This window comes from Rattus norvegicus, chromosome 11, assembly GCF_021556685.1.
Source record: "Rattus norvegicus strain SHRSP/BbbUtx chromosome 11, alternate assembly SHRSP_T2T, whole genome shotgun sequence".
NCBI classification, from domain to species: domain Eukaryota; kingdom Metazoa; phylum Chordata; class Mammalia; order Rodentia; family Muridae; genus Rattus; species Rattus norvegicus.
In genome coordinates, this window is record NC_141544.1 from 57,586,607 (window position 1) to 57,604,212 (window position 17,606).

At 39.6% G+C, this 17,606-nt stretch overlaps 1 protein-coding gene and 1 long non-coding RNA gene across 3 annotated transcripts in view; one reads left to right on the plus strand and one right to left on the minus strand.

The window, feature by feature from the left end:
- The window catches only part of Adgrg7 (adhesion G protein-coupled receptor G7), a 75,275-nt gene extending 63,579 nt beyond the window's left edge, over positions 1–11,696 (plus strand). The window contains exons 15-17 of one of the 2 annotated variants that reach the window (XM_087576316.1): positions 2,197–2,352; positions 4,612–4,768; positions 9,342–11,696. In XM_087576316.1, the coding sequence (XP_087432442.1) occupies positions 2,197–2,352; positions 4,612–4,768; positions 9,342–9,575 (547 nt within the window). In that variant the 3' untranslated portion in view covers positions 9,576–11,696. 2 annotated transcript variants of the gene reach the window in all.
- On the minus strand, positions 1,744–10,024 carry LOC134481066 (uncharacterized). Its single transcript, XR_015633419.1, has 2 exons — positions 9,897–10,024; positions 1,744–3,007 (listed from the first exon to the last, which is right to left on the minus strand). It is a non-coding gene; the product is annotated as an uncharacterized LOC134481066 (long non-coding RNA).
- Positions 11,697–17,606: the final 5,910 nt, after the last annotated feature.

Sequence of the window (17,606 nt, forward strand, 5' to 3'; positions counted from 1 at the left end):
GGTGTCTAAAATTCCAGCTGGCACATAACATGTTCTCTCTAAACTTTTTTTAATGAATAAATAAGTTATTTCAACAATACTATGAGGTTGCTACATCATTTTCAACGTGGCTGAGAAGTGAGAAGTGCAAACACACATGAGGGTCTTTCACCAAACCAAAAATAGCAACAGACAACTTGCAAGGTGGAAAGCACTATGGAGTGAAACGATGTTTGAAAACTCCATCTTTAATTATCAATTTTAATAGCATTTTTAATGTTTACCGAGGGACTGGAGAGGCATTTCAGCCAGAAAATGTTGCTAGATAAGCACGAGGTCCCGAATACAGGGCCCAAGCACCCAGGTAAAGGGGCAGATGTGCCTGGGAAGGCTCAGTCAGATCACTAACACTCATTGGTCAGCCTTGCTGATTCAGCCAGCTTCTAGCCAAGGAATAGACCCTGTCTCAGTAAAACACTCATGGTTATCTTCTGGCCTCCATATGCATGTACCTATATACACAAGTGAACCTTCACACACACACACACACACACACACACACACACACACACACACCCCAATGACTATAATATAGAATATTAAGATAATAGAGTAAAAATACTAAATTAATCAATTAATTAGTTTTTGTTATTATTCTTCTATGATTTCCAAGATATGCTAAGGGAGTTCTAGAAGCATTTATTGAATGGTGTCATCTGTTTAGAAAAATGAATGGAACATGTATACTTGTTAATGTTTATATATAATATTTATATAACTCTCTAAGGACATATTCAAAACACTGGTGAAATTTGGAGCTGGCAATAATATCCTTCTACAGCCATTTGAACTTTTTATATTACGATCCAGGATAAGATACGTATCCAAAAGTAGAATACAAGTAATAGCTCACCTATAGTTAGGCACTTTGTAAATGACAGGAAGTTACATCTAAGTTCAAGACTGCTGTAGGCACAGAAGTGCATGTATTAGTACTTTTCTGTTGCTGTAGTAAAATATCCTTATGAAAAGCAGTTTAGGGAAGCAAGTTGTGTTTTGGCTTAAGGTTGCACAGGGAAGCAGTCGGACCTGTCTGAGAAGTCACAACAATGGAAGCACGAGGCCACCCTGAAAGTCACAAAGCAGGACTTTGGCATTCATCTATATACAGAAAGCAGAGGGGACAGGGAGTAGACCCTTAAAGTATGAAGTAGAGCCTATGTAATATAAAGTATAAACCTACGAAGTAGGAAGTGCAAAACCTTTAAGCCCACCTCCAGTGCACTTCCTCCTGCAAACCTCTGCCTCCCGAAAGATTCCATAACCTTCCCAAACAGTGCCACAAACTGGGAACCAAGTGGTCAATGCATGAACCCCTGGGGGACATTTGTCATTCAAATCACAACAGGCTATAACTCAGTAGTAGAACTGTTAGCTAGCATACCCTAAGTCCTGTGTTACAAGATACTTGATCATGCTGTGAACCCCAAGATTGTATATTTACTGGAAAACAAACCTGTTTTTAGTTGTGAGGTGGATCAGCCTTAGCATACATGGTTAATCCAAGAGCTTTCTTCTTCAATATTGTAAAAGACATTCAAAGGTAGCCATAGGTCACAAGGAGGATCAAACAACCAGTTGGCAGGAAGTGAACATAGGATTATTAAGAAAAAGCTATAGAGAGTAATGGGGAGTCAGGGGGATGGATGGAGAGACACACAAGAGGCAGAAAGGAGGGGCATTTGGTTTGAAGGGAGTTTATTGGGGTAGCTTGAAAGAGGGTCATTGCTTCTGGGACATCAGCTGAGGAGGAAGGTCAGCTGGGTGCTTTCTCTGCCTCTCTGAGCTGGCAGGCTTTCACCCCAGCATCTATCTGACTCCTGAGTCTTCATTGGTAAAATCAAACAATTGAGGTTTTATTAAAAAAAATTAGTTCTGGGTTTCTTCTTCCCACAATGAAAACAACAACAATACTAGTAAGTAGTTTGGGTCTATCTGACTCAGTTTACCTTCTGCTGGCCCACAATGACTCGAGGAAAATTTGGCAGATCCAACTTTTCTAATGGGCTGGATTCCGGAGAGTAACCTCAGATGTGTCAGATGCCAAGGGATATTCTTAGCAAGGACTTCAGTTCCATGAAAGTCAATAGTGGTAAGAGCAAAAGGGGTTGGTATTTGTCCTTTCTTTAGTTTGATGAGATATTTTTTTCCCCACAGCTGCTGGCTGGCCGTTCCCAAGAACAATGATTTTGCCAGAAGTCCACTTTTGTGGTCGTTCATCATGCCAGTGACCATTATCCTCATCACCAACATTGCTATATTTGTCATAATCACAGTCAAAGTGTTGTGGAAGAACAACCAGAATCTGACAAGGTGAGACTCTCCGAGAGTGGAAGCTGTCAGCAAGGACTAATGTATATGCTAACACAGCACCTCAGCACACCTCAGACCCCTGCAAACGTTTCCAACGTCTGCACAAGGCCTGGGAGTGTAGTATTCAGGAGAGATTTCCCAATGGACTTTGACTGAGAAGCTGGATAGTCTCCCCGTCTCGTCTAACTCAGTAGTCTAGTGTTGTGACACATTGGCTCAAGCAAAAATTAAACCACACAGTTTTATGAAAAAAATATCTTCTCTTCAAAAGTCTCCCAAATTCAGGAAACGAAATTTGAATACTTGAAATAAGAGAGCTGTAAGGAAGGAGGTGCTGGTATCCACCTTTAGTGACACTGAGACCACATTCCCTGGCTTACCAGGTCTCAAACAACTGCAGTCTTCTCAGTGTGATTTTCTGACCTCAGTAGGTGGTCTTCTTGCTATCGCTACTATTTAGCAAGCTTGGTTGATAAAGATCAGGAGGCCCTGAGCACACACATGCTGCAACCTCCTGCCCATAGTTTACAGCGTGGATGGGGCAGAACATTGCACAGATGAAGCCATACGCTCGGACTGAATTCTGCAAGCCTGTCCATTCCAAGTATCCTTTCCATACGGACATCTGTACACTGCACTCAGTCCACAAGTGGATCTACTTAGAGAGGACAGAAAACCACCATCTTTGATGAGAATGCAGTCTTAAGTGTGTGCTTTACTAATGAAAGTATCACATTTCATAATGGTTAATAGCTCTTATTTAAAGGCTAGTAAATAAACGGAGGAAATGCCATTCTTGCTAAGCATTAAAACAAACATACATTTTAGTAATATTGGGAGGAAACACGTTGGTGTAGGGTTCTTAGCCTAGTTGTACATTAGATTATATTTATATATAAAACATAATTTTGGGTCAGAGACAACCAAATTTGTACTTGTCGATTTCGACTGACAAGCTTATGGTTTTTAAATTGGCTTAATAACAATGAGAAGGATCGTAATTTGTTTTAGCTAACCCTCTTTCATGTGCTAGCTAGAGACAAACTAAATCACTCCGACACTTAAGGACTCACAATGGCAGATCATTATTTACCATAGGATTGCATGGTGCCTTGGTGTAGTAGTTTAGGCCAGGCACACAAATGTGGAAAGGTGAGCTATGATGAATTCATTCCACACATAGTTAGTGGTCGTTGGTTGATTGTTGTTGGTTGGGGGGTAGCTTTTCAGTTGGGGAAGTTTTTTTGTGATTTCTGTAGCTTTTACGAAATTCTCCATTTCCACAGCTCACACTTCTTAATAGATTGCTATTATGAGCTAATATAATGGCTGCACATTTTGGAGAGTACAGAGCTAAAAATAAGCACGCCTAAGACATAAAGAAGCGGGCAAATGTACAACCAGCAAGAAGAGCAGGAGATTAAGTTCCAATTTGCCTGAATAAAGGAAGCATGGGGGTTTTATTCAGGGAGCCTATACATATTTACACAGGGGATGTGTTAACTCGTAAGGAGGCTCAATTTAGAATCATAAGTTAAAAGATAGTGGACATATGTTTTAGGCATAGTTAGCTCAATGTCTCAGAGCGCACGTGTAAAAATTAAAACAGTGGTCAGAAATACCTGTGAACACAATCATTCAGCACTACAAAGGTTTTACTGAAAATGAAGGAAAAGGCATTTTTGAGAGTATTCCAACAGATCCTGAAGAGGCCTGGCTTACTCAGTCACTAACACTGTCAGGTTCTCAAGAGCAGTAAACAAAGGCAAACTCTGTGAGCAATTACTTTTTAGTCTCTGGCTTGCTTTCCTGGCCATTGGAACTCACATAGTCAAGACCAGATTCTGGGGGGGGGGGTACAGACTTCATAAGAGAGAGGATCAGTCGGCTTTTAAATAATCTTAGTTTTAAATCAGCTTGAGGCATAAGAAGTTCCCAGGTATCCCAACCTCCCTACAAAATGGAATCCTTTACTAGTTGATCTCTTAGTAATAGCAAAAACCCCATTTAAGTAAATAGACTCCTCATGAAGTCCCCTCCGTAGTATGAAAGGAATGATTTGCCTGCACTTGGAAGGGAACGCTGGGCTCATTTAAAATAGAGAGTGGGATCACATTTTCCTCAGGTCATAAGGTAAGGCATAACATGAAGTGAGCAAAGTGTATGGGCAGCTGAGTATGCGAGCTAAGTACGAGGAGTGATGTCTTGAGAAAGCACAACCCTAATACACCATATTTCCTTTCTCATTTTCTCATGCAGCACAAAGAAGGTTTCATCCTTAAAGAAGGTTCTTAGCACGTTATCTATTGCTGTTGTCTTTGGAGTTACCTGGATCTTTGCCTATGCTATGCTAATTAATAACGATGACATCAGGATCGTTTTCAGCTACATATTCTGTCTTTTCAACACCACTCAGGTATGGTACGGGTGGTCAGAAAGAAGCAGGGTATGTGGCAAGGGAGATAGTGTCCCCCTAGACCAGTGTTTCCTTCCTGTAAAAGTCTCGAGGACAATTGTTTAGTTACCTTGAGGGAGATCTGTGTTAAATAGACTTCAAGAGAAGAACAAGAGCTTTCTGTGTCCCTGTCTGGCCTGGAGGTAACAGAGTAAGATCTTCAGAGGTTTGGCCTATGATCCCTCTTCTCTGAGTAAATATACCGCATCAGGAAAAATTCTTCCATTTTCTCCCACTCAGCGAGTGTGCTTTGGTTGGTGTGGGCAATGGTCATTATTCCTTGAACTTGGAACTCTGTGGGTTTGTTGAAGTTTTCTTTCATTTTTTTTAATGTGTTAAGATTGGATTTAGGTCCTTCATTTTGATCTATCTTTTCTGTAAAAATTTAATTACATTTATTAGCAGTATGGGGCATGCATGCCATGATATATATGTCAGAGGTCAGAGGACAAATTACAAAAGTCAGTTTTCTCCTTTTACCCAGTGGGCCCTGCAGACAAAGCTTAGATCCTCAGCCTTGGTGGCAGGCACTTTACCCTCTGTGAAGTCTTGCAGGCCCAGAAGCAAAGTATTCACCTTGGGGAAAACCAAACTGTTTATTCTGTAGTTACTGGGTCTAGAGTTTTAAATACTATTAAAGCTAAAGATTCCTAGCTCAGTGGGGATTCTCTGTCCTTACCAGTATTTTCATCTGGTTCTTTCAACTGTTTAGTGAAGAGCACTAAAAATTTCCATCAAGGACTGACTATTTCTTACCTTGTTTCTCATTTTGCCAGTTTGTGCATCTTGTATTTTGAACAAACATTCCCCCTCATGATATAGATTTATGGTTACTATATTTTCTAGATGAGTTATTCCTTCCATCATTTGTATTAAGACATCTTTTTATTTCTGATCGTCCCTTTTGTCACACGGTATACTTTAGCTGTTACCTAGTCTTGTTGTGTGCGTTAGTTATATGATCCCATGTGTGTGCATGCATGAATGTATGTGCGTGTGCATGTGTTTGCATTTGCTATGAACCTCCGTACCTTTAAATTTAAAGTCTCCATTATGTAGGCATCAAATGCATAGGCCTCACTTTTTTTTTGTCATTGTAAGAGTCTCCATCACTTTATCAGAGGGTGGAGCTCATTTGGACCTACTGATGTAACTCATTGATGAAGGTTGTCATTTTACAATCTGTCCTCTGTGCTCATTGGTTTTTATTCCCCTGCTCCCCACTTTTGAGTATAATAGATTATCATTATGACTCTATTTTAATTCACATCCCAGTAATCAATACATTATAATTGCATTTGGGGATAAGTTCATGGTGTAGTGTACATGCATAACTTCTTTTGTAAGGAACTTAAAATTGATATTTTTCTAACACCCAGTAAAATGAAGGACACCATAAGAATAGAATCTCCCTGCCACCCCCTCCCTTGTGCTGCCATTTTCTTACATCCTGCATGCACATACAGAATAAACCCTACAAATCAATATTATTTTTTCCTTAAAAGAGCATGTACACAAAGATATTTATAGGGAAAACTTTATATTTGGCCATGTGTCAACCATGTCCAGTATGCTTCCTTCCTTGCTGAAGATCCAAATGTCACATGGTATCATTTCCCTTGATCCTAAAGTCATTCCTTAGTGTTTCTTGTAATTTATGGCTTTGGTGACTAAGTATTTTCTTTTAACATGTCTGTTTTGTTCTTATTCTTGAAGGATTGTTTTTTTATTATATATGGAACTCTAGGTTGGATGATGCTTTTTTTCCCTTTTGGCATTTTAGAGAAGTAATTTCACACTCTGCTACGTTTCCTAATGAGACAGCCTCAGCTGTTCATACTGTTCTGCTGCACACAAATAAATGTGTTGCTTTTCTCTGCTTACATCAGGGTTTTCTCCAAGCTTTAACATTCAGTATCATGTCTATGGCGTATACAGCTATTACTTTCCTTGCATGTACTTTTTTTTCTTTTTCTTTTTTTTTTCTTTTTTTTTTTTTCCGGAGCTGGGGACCGAACCCAGGGCCTTGTGCTTGCTAGGCAAGTGCTCTACCACTGAGCTAAATCCCCAACCCGCATGTACTTTTCTAACAATGGCTGAACTGTTAATTTTCTATGTTTTTCACCATTAGTTTTTCCTCTTTCTTCTGAGAATGCCTTGATGTTAGGCCATTTGATTTTGCCCCGCAGATCACAGAGAGCTGTTCATCTTACTCATTCTTGCTAATCATTACAGTACTGGACGTTAGGTACTTGTTCAAGATCTTTCAATCCCTGAGCTCAGTCCCTAGGACCCCCATGGTGGTCAGAACTGACTCTTACCTCCTCTGGCATTCACTCAAACAGTGTGGTGAGTGTGCACCCACATGTTTGCACGCAATAAACAAGCACACAGAATTTGTTTAAAACCTGAAAGGGACAAGCCTGCTTGTTCTGAATTCTGTCATATTTTGTCACCTGCGTCTACCATCACCTCCTTACTTTTAAATACCCTGTCTCATCAATAACTTTGCCTCATGCATATAATTTCCTGGAATTATTTTAAACATTTTGTTTTATTTTTCAAGTCTATTGATTACAATCCTTGTTTATTAATGATTACTATAAGGTTCAACTTTCCATTTTCAGAGTGAAACAACATCTACTGGCCCCCCGCCCCTTCTTTAAAAGCAGTATGTGTGAGCAAAATTGTTTTGCAATGCGGAAATCTGACCCAGGACCTCTTACTTGTTTTGCAAAAACAGATACTACTGAGTTATGGTCTGGGAGGAAGAATACTATTAACATTGTGCAATTGTTTTTTGCCTCCCAATTTTATTAGTACAATTTAAAATTTACTACGTAATTGACATTGTCAACAATATTTCCTCTTGAAAGTATTAATTAGATTATGTTTGATATTTGTATTAACTAAATTTTATTATATATAACACTCCATTTTAAAAGTTTCCAAGGTATCTTATTGGATTGTCCTGTTGCCTTGACTTCTTTTTTTTTTAATTAATAGCTCATCAGTGATAGATTTTTCTTTTTGAGTAACCACTTCAGTAGATTGTGAAAAAACAGTATTGGAGACTGTACTGGCTGATAATTTGTCTTTAGATGCAGTACACGAACTGTAATTTTTTGACATCTAATCATTGACAAAAAGTCTGAGATGATACCAAATTAATTAACTTTCCTTATTGTTATTTGACACCCTTTAAGCAATAATTTTGGATCCATTTTAGAGTTTTTGAAGTTGAAAAACACTACAAAGTTTCCAAATACCACACCACCAAACTTAGAGTTAAAAATAACATCTTTAGAATTTTTTTAAAAAAATTATGAGTATGCACCAAGTGTATACCTGATGTTCATGCTGCCTTGAAGAGGGTATTGAATCCTTCAGTAATAGAGTTATACCTGGTTATGATGTGGGTCTTGGGATTCAAACCCAGGTCCTATGGAAACGCAGTGAATGCAGTTTAACTGCCGAGGCACCTTTCTAGTAAAAAAAAATTAATATCTTCTATAGCCATAATGTACAACCAAACCCAGGAAAAAACAGTACAGTTTCCATATATTCTTTGACCAGTGTTCCCCAGTGGCAATATGTTCTATAAAATAGTACATTGTCAAAATTAAGGAATGCGCATTGACACAATATGATTAATGAGGCTACCAATAGTATTTAATAGCTTATTTTCATAAAAATGTAAATAAATGAAGAATTAAGAAACACTTCTTAGAGACTATAATATACTGTGTAGTACATTTCTGTTAAATTAAGAGATAACACCACATGTTGGGTAAGGAAGAAAGACTGAAATCAAAAACGTAGTAATTCAGCTCCAAGCTCTATTGATGAAAGATGGGTAATGTTGAGCAAATTGTTTAATTTACCTGAATCTCAGTTTGCATATCCATCAGTTGGGGAATGGTAAGGCATAGTTTCTAGGACTGATGTAAGAATTAAACAGAAGGGATTCATTAATGATGGGTGAATGAGGGATGTGTGGAGCCGATAGGACTTTGGCAAGGGTCAGCTTAAAGCCATGTAGAGACTACTGCTCAGAATTTTGTGGCTTATGTCTTTATGTGCATCTCATTATCCATAGGTAAAGAACAGCGAATCAATAACTAGCAGGGTCTTAAATTTGTGCTGTTAAGAAATTATGGAGTATATGAAACTCCAGCCATGTTACTAAACCTCCAGGAGATGGAACCCCAGAATGTTGGAAGTAGAAGATGAAACGGGTAGCCCCAGCCCCAGAAACTCTTCCAACTTTATGAACTGAAGATTGTAAAGATTAGGGAGCAGACTTGCCCAGCAGTAATGTCAAGCCGAGGCATGAACCCTGGTCTTCGAAATATGCATTGCATGCCCCACTGTTTAAATCGGAAGGGCATGCACGTTACAGCAGCTGCACGTTCCTGATGTGGAACAGCCTTGCTGCCTCACAGTCGCGGGGTGAAATAAAATCTGCTCTTCCTGTACTGCGGAAGTCTGTATTGTAACGGTGCCTAGTATTAACCCTTAATTCTCTCTTCAGGGATTACAAATCTTCATTCTCTACACTGTTCGAACAAAAGTATTTCAGAATGAAGCTTCCAAAATACTGAAGTCGCTGTCTTCATCCTTTGACCGAGCGAAGCCAATGCCTTCAATGACCCCGCTGAAACTGCGTGTGAGGATGTATAATATGCTCAGGTCCATACCATCCCTAAATGAGCGATTTAGGCTACTGGAGCCCTCTGTAGTAACTGAGGAAACATCACTGTCTTGAAAGTAACCAAGCAAAGCCAAGTGCCGAACGAGACTGTTACCTATGATGGTCATTTCTATCCAACTCATAAGAATTGATCTATTTATGTTAGTCTCTAAGTCTCCCACAATATCTTCCTGAATACATGTTAAAACTCGCTGTTTATTATCACAGGGAGAATGGATTTTGTGGCTTTTTGTGGTTTTCACCAGATTACAATGTGAACCAAGAGAAGAACCGCACAGTGTTCAGGATGACCATTGTTATTAAGTCTGCATGACACACTTTGACAATTACGCAGAACTTACAACAATTGTGTTTTACAATGAGGAAACATATTACCTTCTAGAACAAAGTGGCTCCAGTTGCTTGCATGCATTAAACTTTTGCCAATGGAGTTTGGCAACCAGTGTCCTCTTTAGGAAAAGGTGTTTTGTTTAAAAAATGTTTTGTGACCAGAATAATCAACTCTGTAAGAAATGGATAGAAGTGGATTAGTAGACGGCTAAACCTCTAGTTATTTACAGCGCATGCACACAGACACGCACACATACACCTTTTAATATCTATATGGTTGATTATTGATGAGATTCAAAATGAAAAAATAAACTCATAATCACATGTCTGGCTTTTAGAAGCTCTAGATAGTCATAGACCTCCAAACCCTTGAGCTGTGAATGTTTTCCACTGCAGTGTAGGGAGAACCCCCTCTGAACTTAGGAGATAGCTTCTTTGAATTTTTGCTTTTTGTTTTGCCAGAAAACAGGCTTCTCCTGTGAGTGAATGAACTAAGGAATTAACAAGTTTCCTGTGAGCTTAGCACAGGCTTCTTCTTATCATTCCCTAAAGACTGCATTCTTTAGGGGATTTTTGTTGTTGTTGTTTTTGGTTTTTTTTGTTTTGTTTTTTAATCTCTTTTATAGCTGCATGTACCTTGTGCATGCAGTGCCTGTGGAAGCCAGAAGAGGGGTCAGATCCCCTGGGACATGCTGGTGCTAGGAATTGAACCTGGGTCCTCTGGAAGAGCATCCAGTGCTCTTAAATGCACCATTACTCAAAGAATGTGCATGCTCACAGAAATGGTTGCTGTGTTCAGAAGTACTGAAGAAAAACCATTCCGAAAGGCCCATACTCTAAGTGGTATTTTAGTGCTACACCTAGGTATTGGCTGGACAAAGAGGAAAATAAGATGTGATGGACTCAAAATTTTATCAGATGAAAATATCCCTTAAGCCCTGAGAATGTGTGTGTTGGGGGTGTGTGGGGGTGGCTCAGCCAGAAGAGGATGTGATTTCTGTTTCCCTTGATGGCTAAAGTTATTTGTTTTTTCAGTATTTTTGGAGTATACCAAGTAAAATTCAATAAAATATTCCTTTAATTATGCAAGGTCCACACACAATTGTGGAGACCAATTCACATGAAACCCTGAAATCTGATCAGGAGATCATTCCTTTGGTTGGAACCTTTACCCTGGGTGCTAGTCAGCAGTCTCTTTCGGTGATATGAATCTGACTCAAATTTAGGTCAAAGGTTAAAGGGAATGTACTGGCTTAATTAATGTAAAGTTCGAGGGCCAACTTGGCTTCAGATAACGTTTCTATGTTCCATTTTGTCTGAGGCAATACTCAGGTTTTGTTTATGATCCTGACTTATGTATTAGCAACCACCATTTTAAACTTTCAAGTGCCCTGGCTTGAGACATAAAATAAACATTAACTCCAGGCCTAATTACAACACAGAAGAGTGATAATGTGTCAGAATGCTATCCCCTCTCCTGTCTCTGTTTATCCTTGTTCTCACATATGGCTATTAAGCAGCACCCCCAATCCTAAAGCCTTAAGATCAACAAGAAAAGAGGGATTTCATTCCTCTTGGCAAACCACTTGCCAAATCCTATTGGGCTTTAATTCTCCTTCCTGTTCCAGTGGAAGTAGAGGTGTTTAAAACAGAGAGACTCTAAGACAATTTTACAGTACTTAAAAAGGGAGGACAAAATGAGGTCCACTATAGACAGCCACAGGGAAGCAAGGGGAGAAGATACTACTTTTAAGCCAGAGATGTGAAGAACAAAACATGAAGGTATGAGCAGGAGCTGAAAACATCTCTTCTCAGTATTCTGGGCTCGAGACAGAGTCAACCAGCTTTCACTAGAAAAAGGAGAGAAAAGGCAGACCGTTGGCTGCCATCACCTCCTACCCAACAGGTTCTCAGCAAGTCTCACAGTGGATGCAATCAGCAAAAAGTCAAGAGACAGGAGTCTATAGAGCCCACAGGTAGCCCTCTGCAATGGAGTACAATGGTCAGGGAGGGACAGAGAGGTCAGTCAGGTCCAGAGCTGGTATCTTCTACCCAGGACATATGCATTGTGTTAGCCAATGTTGGGGTAGCCTGGGTCAAATACCTATTGTGAGAGAGATGATTTGACAGATGCTTATTAAGCACTGCAAAGAGGGATGGAGAGTGGTTAAGAGTACGGATTGCTCTTTCAGAGGTCCCGAGTTCAATTCCCAGCACCTACATGGTGGCTCACAACCATCTGTAATGGGATCCTATGTCCTCTTCTACAGTGTACTTATACATAATAAATCTTTAAAAAAATAAGAATGTGAATGAAAATTTTTAAAAAGCACCATGAAGAATGAACAATTACAACTCAGAAGGGATGCTAGAAACAAAATTTAGAGGGCTATTACAAATGTCTGCTGAGAAATAAGCCAGTCTAAGACTGGTCATTTTCCTCATCTGAACTGTCTTTGAGTGGGATCATCCATAGAATAGGATAAGAGTAAATACAGGACTATAATATGTGGTTTAAGAAACACTTGTAACGATTGGGAAAAGATTTTTACCAATCCTACAACAGATAGAGGCCTTATATCCAAAATATACAAAGAACTCAAGAAGTTAGACCGCAGGGAAACAAATAACCCTATTAAAAAATGGGGTTCAGAGCTAAACAAAGAATTCACAGCTGAGGAATGCCGAATGGCTGAGAAACACCTAAAGAAATGTTCAACATCTTTAGTCATAAGGGAAATGCAAATCAAAACAACCCTGAGATTTCACCTCACACCAGTGAGAATGGCTAAGATCAAAAACTCAGGTGACAGCAGATGCTGGCGAGGATGTGGAGAAAGAGGAACACTCCTCCATTGTTGGTGGGATTGCAGACTGGTAAAACCATTCTGGAAATCAGTGTGGAGGTTCCTCAGAAAATTGGACATTGAACTGCCTGAGGATCCAGCTATACCTCTCTTGGGCATATACCCAAAAGATGCCTCAACATATAAAAGAGACACGTGCTCCACTATGTTCATCGCAGCCTTATTTATAATAGCCAGAAGCTGGAAAGAACCCAGATGCCCTTCAACAGAGGAATGGATACAGAAAATGTGGTACATCTACACAATGGAATATTACTCAGCTATCAAAAACAACGAGTTTATGAAATTCGTAGGCAAATGGTTGGAACTGGAAAATATCATCCTGAGTGAGCTAACCCAATCACAGAAAGACATACATGGTATGCACTCATTGATAAGTGGCTATTAGCCCAAATGCTTGAATTACCCTAGATCCCTAGAACAAACGAAACTCAAGACGGATGATCAAAATGTGAATGCTTCACTCCTTCTTTAAATGAGGAAAAAGAATACCCTTGGCAGGGAAGGGAGAGGCAAAGATTAAAACAGAGACTGAAGGAACACCCATTCAGAGCCTGCCCCACATGTGGCCCATGCATATACAGCCACCCAATTAGACAAGATGGATGAAGCAAAGAAGTGCAGACCGACAGGAGCCGGATGTAGATCGCTCCTGAGAGACACAGCCAGAATACAGCAAATACAGAGGCGAATGCCAGCAGCAAACCACTGAACTGAGAATAGGTCCCCTGTTGAAGGAATCAGAGAAAGAACTGGAAGAGCTTGAAGGGGCTCGAGACCCCAAAAGTACAACAATGCCAAGCAACCAGAGCTTCCAGGGACTAAGCCACTACCTAAAGACTATACATGGACTGACCCTGGACTCTGACCCCATAGGTAGCAATGAATATCCTAGTAAGAGCACCAGTGGAAGGGGAAGCCCTGGGTCCTGCTAAGACTGAACCCCCAGTGAACTAGTCTATGGGGGGAGGGCGGCAATGGGGGGGAGGGTTGGGAGGGGAACACCCATAAGGAAGGGGAGGGGGGAGGGGGATGTTTGCCTGGAAACCGGGAAAGGGAATAACACTCGAAATGTATATAAGAAATACTCAAGTTAATAAAAAAAAAAATTAAAACACTTTTAAAAAGGAAAAAAAAAAAAAGAAACACTTGTAACAAGAAAGACTCAGAATTGGTTTTCGTGCTGTTGTATATGAGCAGGTCCTACTTTCCACATTTTCTGGTTACCTTTGTGATAAGAGCACCCGATTGCTTGTTTCTTCTTTTCCTGCAGTGTCAAGAGAAACAAATCATCTGACCTTTGGGTTTTCTTGCCTGCATCTTAACTGACAGTTGAAAGTTCACAATGCAACTGCCAGTTTCTATCTTCAATTTTATCTTGCTTCTTTGTGTTTCTTCTTCCTTGTCCCGTCAACAACAAATTGTAAGCACTCTCAAGCTCACTGCTTTATTGAAAAGAACTGGGCATACTGCAAACAGTTGAGAGATTGGTATCAAAAGTAGCAGCTGATACATCAGCTGGGACTCTTTCTGTGGAACCTCACTAATGTGACCAAGCAGTTTTCAGTTCCTGTCTCCAAAGATGAGGCCTAACCTGATGAAGTTGCAGGCAGTTGGGTTACATTCAAGTGATACAATAGTGTGCATTCGAAAAGGCATTCATGAGGGTGTGAACTGTAAAATTAAACAGGCTCCCAAAACAACCCAGACAAACTGATCAACCAACTAGCAAAGGACCTAAATAGACATTTTCCCCCAAATGTCATAATAGCCAATATGTGAAAATACCGATTAAATGGTAATAAAACCATAGAGAAATCGAACTGAATACTTATTAAAGTGGCCATTCTGAAAAGGGTTCTAAAAGGGAGTGTTGGCAAGGATGTGGACAAAGAATCTGTATACACTGTTAGGTGGGAGTGTAAATTTAGTGCAGTCATGATTGAAAATGCCACGTATATCCCTCAAAAAATTAAAAATAGGAATATCATAAAATCTAGTAACTCCTCTATTTGGTATGTAGTCCAAGGAAATGAAATCGGCCATCTAGATCACTCTGCTCCCATGTTTGTGTGGTGTTATTCATGACAATAAAGCTAATGAATCCACCTAACTCTTGGTGTTGGACGATTAAAGTAATTTCAGCGTATTCTATGGATGCTTCTTACCTTGTGAGTTTGTATGCAGGTCAACTCATTGTAAATTTAAAAGACCATAATATGCTGAATGTAGAAAGTAGCTTAGCCTGCACAAACATGTTCAGACCACTGAGAGTTGGACAAAATCATCTAGCAGAGAGCTGGTTTTATAATGAGGTACAGTTTATTGAATGTCATGTAATATACTGGGTAGTATCATTCATTTACTGTCATGATTGTGTGGCTGACTGGGAGCTGTGGCTCATGGCTGAAATTATCATACCACTCACCTAGGAAAAGATCAAATTTCAAATTTGAAGTATTACTCTACCAGACTCCTGTTGCTTTCACACCATCGCAAACAGAAATGTATATCGAATAGTCATAAACTGAAATTTTATACATTGTTTATACAGAGAGATCCGCAGCCTTAGGAAAGAAAGAGACATCACCACTTGTGGCACCAGGGATTACTCCAAAGAACCCAGGTGCAGAAATACTGCATATAATTGCAGATATATGTGGATTCTAAAACACAGTTTCACACAGGGTGAGAGTAGAATACTACTGCCAAAGATTGGGTGGTAGAGGAAAAGGTGGTTTGTTTGCTGCAAACCTCTAGCCTGAGACTGGGTAAGTTCTAGAACTCCACTGGACAGCAGCAGGGTCACTGTAGCTAACAGTAATGCACTGTCTTCATGACAATGCTGAGGACACATTGCAGAGTGGTTGTTCCAAATGCCCATGTACTTGGTTTTGCACATGCATGGTTGTGAAAACAAGGCTATGTTAGCATGATCATGGTGGTTCTCAATATATTGTATACCTTAGATATGTAATTTGTATTTTATACTTTATTAAAGCTTGTGTCTTAGTCAGGGTTTCTATTCCTGCACAAACATCATGACCAAGAAGCAAGTTGGGGAGGAAAGGGTTTATTCAGCTTATACTCCCACATTGCTGTTTATCACCAAAGGAAGTCATGACTGGAACTCAAGCAGGTCAGGAAGCAGGAGCTGATGCAGAGGCCATGGAGGGATATTACTTGCTGGCTTGCTTCTCCAGGGTTGCTCAGCTTGCTTTCTTATAGAACCCAAGACCACCAGTCCAGGGATGGCACCACCCACATTGGGCTGGGCCCTCCCTGCTTGATCACTAGTTGAGAAAATGCCTTACAGCTGGGTCTCCACAACAGAGGCTCCTTTTTCTGTGATAACTCCAGCTTGTATCAAATTGACACACAAAACTAGCCAGTATAGCTTGTGAATAGTCATCTTCACAAATACTTTTATAAAAGGAAAAGCCATAATGCTTTCATTTTAAACCATTATCTACTTTTCTATATTCTCTAGAGTCCTTGTCTTAACTTACAGTCAATGAGATTGTATTATAATTTTAGTTACCATTACATACTTATGTGGTAATAATAATAATAATAATAATAATAATAATAATAATAATTGCACTGTAGTCCACTGAAATTCTCATATACTTAAGAAAATCTGGGTTTGTTCCTTCATGTAAAAAGGAAATATTTTATCTGGTTTTGGCTATTAGGAATCAAACTCTTATTTTTGTACAAATTCTTGGGCAAACATTTATTTTCTCTTAAAATACTGTTGGAGTTGCTGGGTCACAGAGTAATTGTAATTTATTTTAAACCTTTATTTTTAAAACACTTTATTAAAACAGTAAAGAGCTGAGCTGTTTTCTAAGGAGGCTGAATCATTTTTCTGTGGCAACAGCAATATGTAGCAGCTTAGGGCTAACTTTTAAGGGTCTGATTTGTTCATTACTCCAAAGGGTATAAATAGCTATAATTCATTTGTGGCCCATTGATCATGTTCCTGAGTACCAGCTCTTAAATGGAGATGTGGAGTGTGTGTGTGTGTGTGTGTGTGTTTGTGTGCGCGCACTCGCGTGTGCAGTAGAGAAAGATAGGGCAGGGTGGCATGATCCAGTGCTACTATCTTACAAGCTGTTCCCAGGGGCCTCTGGTACAGTTCCTATCTGTATTGTTTCTTCAGTGGAACTTTGCTACATGTAGAGGTATGATCTTACAATTTGTTGGACTTTGTTTGGACTTTGTCTGCCATGAAACCATAATATAATAATTGAGACTTTCTGGACCTTGATGATAATAAACGAAGGTGAAATCCCACCACCACCACCCAGTACTCACTAGGCAGCAACAGAAAAGGGCTATGTCCTAGACTGGGAGTTTAGATCACAGTTACAAGTTATGCGATTTGAGATAAGATCACAAGACATTGTAAAGGAATAAGCAAGACAAGGAAAACTCTGAATTTCCTGCCACCACTAAAATTTGTGATTTGGAAGGTAATCTGAAATTATTAACAAAATAGTACCCCCAGTTAAGTGAGGAATGAGTATATTGTCCCGAAAGCAGACAAACCACAGTGCTAAAGTTCTCGCTGAGCAATGCTACAAAATTCACAACTTCTACTCTCCTGGTTATTCTGGTAATGAGATCTCTGTTTCTAGATCTAGATTGTTTTTAAACAGTATAGTCAAATTATACCTATAGTCATGACATGCGTTTTATACCAGTGGTATAGGGAACTGTGCCCATGTCTAGGACCACATCTAGATGTGTTGTTATAGAAAAGATAATGAGGAAACATGGCAAAGGAACGAATCATAAAGGGAGAAGTCAGAATGAGACAAGTCTTCCTGGACACACTTAATTCCTTCCAGCAACAAGTCCCAAAACCATGTGAACATTCTGC